The sequence below is a fragment of the Berghia stephanieae genome, chromosome 14, assembly GCF_034508935.2.
Source record: "Berghia stephanieae isolate SIO BIC M18660-M18661 chromosome 14, UCSD_Bste_1.3, whole genome shotgun sequence".
NCBI classification, from domain to species: Eukaryota; Metazoa; Mollusca; class Gastropoda; order Nudibranchia; family Aeolidiidae; genus Berghia; species Berghia stephanieae.
The window spans coordinates 21891464-21898463 of NC_088373.1; the positions used below are offsets into that span (position 1 = coordinate 21891464).

Sequence of the window (7000 nt, forward strand, 5' to 3'; positions counted from 1 at the left end):
TTGAGACGGAGGGTCACATATTAACCATATCTCTTCGGAGTTCGACAGGACCCCAACCTCCCACATAATTTTCCCTTTTTTTACCAGCAAACCAGTGACAGCAATGCGATTTGGGTTTCATTCAATACCAAGTCGCATGGCTCTATATCACACTAAACGGTCAAGTCTCCTATAGATAGTATGCGCTTGGCTAAGAAGCTCATAACATTGCCATCCGGAAGTATAACGGATCAACACACAAAACTGTGTGTATCCATGAACGTTTATAGTCGGGTTAATACAGTTCAGTGAGCATTACTCATAAACGCGGATGGCAAAAAAACAATAACAAAGACCGGAGTGACGTCATCTTCGAACTATCTATAGCCTGGTTAACACAGTTCAGTGAGCATTACTCATAAACGCGGATGGCAAAAACAATAGCAAAGACCTGAGTGACGTCATCTTCGAACTATCTATAATAAGCAGCGATATATTATTACATATATAGATAGTTCGAAGATGACGTCACTCAGTTCTTTGTTATTGTTTTTTGCCATCCGCGTTTATGAGTAATGCTCACTGAACTGTATTAACCCGACTATAAACGTTCATGGATACACACGGTTTTGTGTGTTGGTCCGTTATACTTCCGGATGGCAATGTTGTGAACTCCTTAGCCAAGCGCATACTATCTATACATAATAGTTCCATAGTGCGACTAAGTGGTCTTGTGGTATGACATTCGCTTTTGGATCGGAAGGTGCTGCGTTCGGCGCATAGTCGAGTCCTTGGAGAAGGCTCTTTACTCACATTCTCTGACCGTACCCTGGTGTAAAATGACCACATGGCCGTTAACAACATTCCATTCGTGTGAAGTACGGATTGTTAACACGACAGTATTGGACTGGAACCCTCAGGGCAGAAGATCAAGGGGAAGGCCACGAGGAACATGGAGAAGAATTAAAGAAGCTGATATACAGAGAAGTGGTAAGACCTGGAATGAGATAAAAAAGTTGGCTCAAGATAGAGAAGGATGGAAACTGTTTGTCTGTGGCCTATAGCCTGACCCAGGGTGAAAAAGGCAATGATGATGATGAACTGTCCTACGTATTAATCAAAGGCATTCGGCATTGTGAGAAAACTGTTTGGTCTATCACTATAGGTTTTCAAAATTCGCATTGTCACTTAAAATATAGATAGAATGAAGTTGACGTCACTCGGGTCTTAGTTATTGGGTTTTTTTGTTTTTTTTTGCCATACACTTTTATGAGTAATTATCACTTTACTGTATTATCCAGACTATAAAAGCTCATGGTTACACATAGTTTTGTGTGTTGGTCCGTAATACTTCCGGATGGCAATGTTGTGAGATTCTTAGCCAAGCGCATAGGTACTATCTATAAATAGTTAGAAGATGACGTCACTCAGGTCTTTGCTATTGTTTTTTTATTACGAAGTGAATAAAAAATCGATCGAGCTCTCACCCTCGGGATGAGAATAGAGGTCCTCGCCACTTCTCGCTATTCTCACCCCTGTTAACCAACAGGTAGGGAGGGTAGGTAGCCTAGCCTAGCCGCCACCCCTTCTCGCTATTCTCATCCCGTATTACTATTACCTAACCAACAGCCAGGGTACACTACTACTACTACTACTACTACTACTACTACTACTACTACTACTACTACTACTACTACTACTACTACTACTAATAATAATAATAATAATAATAATAATAATAATAATAATAATGATGACGACGATGATAATAATAATAATAATAATAATAATAATAATAATAATAATAATAATAATAATAATAATAATAATAATAATAATAATAATAATAATAATAATAATAATAATAATAATAATAATAATAATAATAATAATAATAATAATAATAATAATAATAATAATAATAATAAACTTTATCTCATATGAAACTTGGCAATCTTGTAGATTTGTCAATTCTAAGTCTATTTCTATGGTCAAATATGCGTCATCTTGATAAATTTCTTGTATAGAAGGAACAAAATTGTCGTCACCCAGCTCTGTGTTATTGTTTTTAGCTGTCATTTTTATAATAAGGTCTCACCGAATTGTGTTAATCAACATTTAACATTACACAAGGTTTCGTGCTTTGATAACTTGATAACATGGGTGCAAGCAACTGGACCTCAAAAAGCCTGCAAGTCGACTTATGACCAGACATATAATCTGAAAAAGCCTGCAAGATTCATCTAGTCTTCATAATAGTAGTCCACAATTGTATGTTTAATCCAAAGGTTGTAATGCAGTAATTTGTTAAGTTTCTTGTCACAAGTTGCACAATTAAAAAAAGAAAAAAAAATCAATCAAATCCAAATCGCAAAAAGCCGGCGACGTTTTTTTTTTCCGTAATCCAATCGGCCGGCTGGCTGGCTGTAGCCGGCATTCTTGCACCCATGTGATACATTATATCTGACTGGTAGATGTTATGAGTTTTAAAAAAAAACTACACGCATAGCATCAATATTTGAATGATATGGTTGTTGATATTGGAAAAATTACCGACAGAGTGGTAAGAAAGAGAGATATAAATTGAGACAGGGGAGAGAAAGAAAGAGAAGGGAGGGGGGGGGGACGAAATAGAAAGTGGAGGAGAAAGAGAAGAAGAAAATAGCAGCAAATTAAAATAGAGAAAGACAGGGATAAAGAGAAGGGGGGGGGGAGAGAGAGAGACGAAATAGAAAGTGGAGGAGAAAGAGAAGAAGAAAATACCAGCAAATTAAAATAGAGAAAGACAGGGATTGTAGTGTTATACATTGTTAATATGTTGTGTTGCGAGCTTTAGTAACATTTTGTTATTTATTGTTATTTTGCAGTTGTTACCCTAAAAGTAATTTTGTCAACTGAATAAAGTTACAGTGGTGACCCCGACGTCAGGATTGAACACACCCTTCCTTCAACATGCCAACCAATCAGGATACCCATGAAGCCAACGCAGTGTCCATCAAACTACCAACCTTTTGGCCACAAAGAGCTCAAATTTGGTTCGTTCAGGCCGAGGCACAATTCACAATTAAAGGAATCACAGCTGACGTAACTAAATACAGTTATGTCACAGCATCCCTCGACCAAGACACTGCCACCAGAGTTCTCGACATCCTGACCAACCCACCAAGCACTAACAAATATGAAACCCTCAAACAAAGACTCATAGACAATTACAAACTTTCTGAAAGAGAAGCCGCATCTCGCATCTTAGACATTGGTGGTCTGGGTGATTCCAAACCAAGCGAACTATTGGACAAAATGCTTGCCATAGTCCCTCCAGGACAAGAACCAGGATTCCTTTTTAAGGAAGTTTTTCTACGCCAACTACCAGCAGAAGTCCAATCCTTGGTAACTCAACAGGATTATCCGACCCTCCGGGACCTGGCCAAAGCGACAGACAAACACTTTATGTCCACCGGAGCTACCATTAATGCAACAATGAAAGGAGGCAAACACAACAAACGAGATGGACCACGCCATCAACACAATAAGACACCCGACCCGGATTTGTGTTGGTACCACCAAAAATTCGGCAAACAGGCTACAAAATGCACCACTCCTTGCAAATTTTCGGAAAACTGGACAGCCGGCCACCTATAAGCAATATGGTGGCCGGCTCCAAGGACAACCTTCTGTTTGCATATGATAAACAATCTGGCCGCAACTTTCTGATCGATACAGGAGCTGAGATCAGTGTGTTACCGGCTTCAACAAACGACCTTCGCCGCGGACAACACGGGTTCCCGTTAGCAGCCGCCAATGGTACACTCATCAAATCATATGGACAACGTAAACTGTCCTTACACATAGGATCGCACCAGTATGAATGGACATTTACACTGGCAGCCGTCAACAGACCAATTTTGGGGGCAGATTTCCTTCGGGCTCATTCACTACTCGTCGATCTGAAGGGCAATCGCCTAATGCACAGCGGCACCTATGCTTCAGTCTCACTCATGACTTCACAGCATACAGCCCCACACATCTCAATCATCACAACTGACGATGAGAATCAGTTCACTCAGCTGTTATCTACACGGCCAGCACTCACTTCGCCCACGTTTTCATGTCCCACAACAAAGCATTCTGTGGAACACCATATAACCACAACGGGCCCTCCGGTACACTCAAAAGCACGTCGTCTGGCACCAGACAAACTAGCAGTAGCAAAATCGGAGTTTGACAACATGGAGGCTCTAGGAATCGTACGTCGTTCCAACAGTCCGTGGGCATCGCCTCTACATGTGGCACCTAAACCCAACGGAGGTTGGAGACCATGTGGAGACTACCGCAGGTTAAACGGTTCTACTACTCCAGATCGCTACCCGATTCCTCACATACAAGACCTCTCAGCAAGACTATCAGGTTGCAAAATCTTCTCAAAAGTCGACCTCATTCGCGGTTACCATCAGATCCCAGTCCACGAGCAGGACATCTCCAAGACAGCAATCATAACCCCATTTGGCCTCTATGAATTCCTCCGGATGCCCTTTGGGTTAAAAAACGCTGCACAGACTTTCCAGAGACTGATGGACACAGTTTGTCAGGGTTTGGACTTCACATTTGTTTACCTTGATGACATCCTCATAGCTAGCAAAAATGCAGAAGAACACAAAAAACACTTGAATGCCCTTTTTGATAGGCTAGAGAAATATGGATTAGTGGTGAATTCAGACAAGTGCATTTTCGGGGTGAAAGAGATTGATTTCCTTGGACACAGGATCAGTTGTCACGGAGCAACTCCTCTTCCAGCGAAAGTGGAGGCAATTCGCTCATTCCCCACCCCTACAACAACATCAGGCCTACAGGAATTTGTTGGCATGGTCAATTTCTACCACCGTTTCGTGCCAGCAGCAGCTCAACTAATGCAACCACTTTACAAGGCATTGGCTGGTCAAACAAAAAAATCTGCACCCCTTCAATGGACAAATACCCTACAACACGCTTTCAAGTCAACAAAAGAAGCCTTGGCCCAAGCAACTATGTTGTCCCACCCGCAGACATCAGCTCCTACTTCACTGACAGTAGACGCTTCTGATATAGCGATGGGGGGGGAGTACTAGAACAAAACATTGACGGCCAATGGAAACCTCTCGCCTTTTTCAGCCGCCAGCTTCGTCCTCCGGAACAGAAATACAGCGCTTTTGATCGGGAGCTCCTGGCTGTCCACTGTGGCGTTCGGCATTTCCGTTACTTCTTGGAAGGACGAATATTCACCATTTTCACGGATCATAAACCACTAACATTTGCAATGAACAAGGTTTCAGAACCATGATCCGCACGCCAACAACGACAACTATCTGCCATCTCAGAATTCTCAACTGATATCCAACACATATCAGGAAAAGACAATCCAGTAGCTGATGCGTTGTCAAGAACAACAGTAGAACACGACACCTCAGACGACTTCGGTCTCAGTGCGATTTCTGAGGGAATAGATTATGAGGCCATGGCAACAGCTCAATTGAATGATGAGGAGATCCAATCACTACGCACCTCAAAAACATCCCTGCAACTGAAAGACATTTCTTACGGGACTAATGGCACTACAGTTCTCTGTGATATATCGACCGGAAGAGCACGGCCAGTGGTTCCCAAATCATGGCAACGAAAGATGTTCGACGCCATCCATGGTCTTTCACATCCAGGAATCAGAGCTACCCGCCGACTAATTTCACAGAAAATGGTATGGAAGGGAATGACCAAACAGATCAATGCATGGGCAAAGACCTGCACATCATGCCAAAGGGCAAAAGTACACAGACACACGAGGGCGCCCCTGGGAGAATATGAAAAACCCAGCGGACGTTTCAGCCATGTCAACATCGATTTGGTTGGACCACTGCCCCCCTCACGTGGTTATACATATCTGCTTACGATGGTGGACAGATTTACCAGATGGCCTGAAGCAATACCCATTACCAGTACTGACACAGAAGAAATAGCACGAGCATTCATCGCACACTGGGTTGCTAGATTCGGAGTACCAGAGAACATTTCATCAGACCGAGGACCACAGTTCACTTCACAGTTGTGGTCAAACGTGTGCACACTCCTTGGTACTCAAATCAAACAAACAACAGCTTACCATCCCCAAGCAAATGGATTGGTTGAACGTTTCCACCGCCGCATGAAGGAAGCCATTCGAGCGAAACTAGAAGGACCAAACTGGATTGATCAACTTCCCTGGGTGATGTTAGGTATACGTACCGCCCCAAAAAAGACCTCGATACCTCGTCGGCAGAACTCGTATATGGGGCACCTATTACAGTACCTGGAGACTTTGTTCCTGGTCCGGATCCCAACACCAATACTCCTGAAATGTTGAAAAACCTCCGTGAGAAAGTGGGTCAACTTCGTCCAGTTCCTCCGTCCACGCATAAAAAAGCAACAAGCTTCGTACCACGGGACATCAGCAAAGCTAAATACGTGTTCATACGTCATGATGGACATCGAAGACCACTCCAGGCTCCGTACACAGGACCGTATAGAGTTCTAGAAACCGGTGACAAAGTTTTCAAACTACAAGTAGGAAACAAAGAAGACTCAGTCTCAATCGACAGACTAAAACCCGCACACTGTGACATTGATCAACCTGTTCAGGTACATGAACCACCACGAACGGGAAGACCGAAGAAAGCACAGAACACGAGAGAGAGTAAAACGGGTGCAACCAACCAGGAGAAACGTATGATCTTTCCTGATGAGGAAACGTTGCAGACCGAATCCAAACGCACTGAAAGGGGACGATTATCCAAACCCCCTGATCGGCTGGATTTATGACAAATGAACAAAAGCTCTGGCGGGAGCTATGTAGTGTTATACATTGTTAATATGTTGTGTTGCGAGCTTTAGTAACATTTTGTTATTTATTGTTATTTTGCAGTTGTTACCCTAAAAGTAATTTTGTCAACTGAATAAAGTTACAGGATAAAGAGAGAGAGAGAGAGGGGGGGGGGGGGGGGGGGTGGGGAGAGGGCGA

General features: G+C 42.8%; 1 protein-coding gene across 1 annotated transcript; it reads left to right on the plus strand.

Moving 5' to 3' along the window:
• The first annotated feature begins 2931 nt into the window (after window positions 1-2931).
• On the plus strand, window positions 2932-3618 carry LOC144959535 (uncharacterized). Its single transcript, XM_078892150.1, has one exon. It carries the CDS (start codon window positions 2932-2934, stop codon window positions 3616-3618), a length of 687 nt encoding a protein of 228 aa, XP_078748276.1.
• Window positions 3619-7000: the final 3382 nt, after the last annotated feature.

Bases quoted from the DNA above. Each gene is read 5' to 3' on its own strand.
- LOC144959535 (XM_078892150.1), top strand. From the start codon at position 2,932: ATGCCAACCAATCAGGATACCCATGAAGCCAACGCAGTGTCCATCAAA.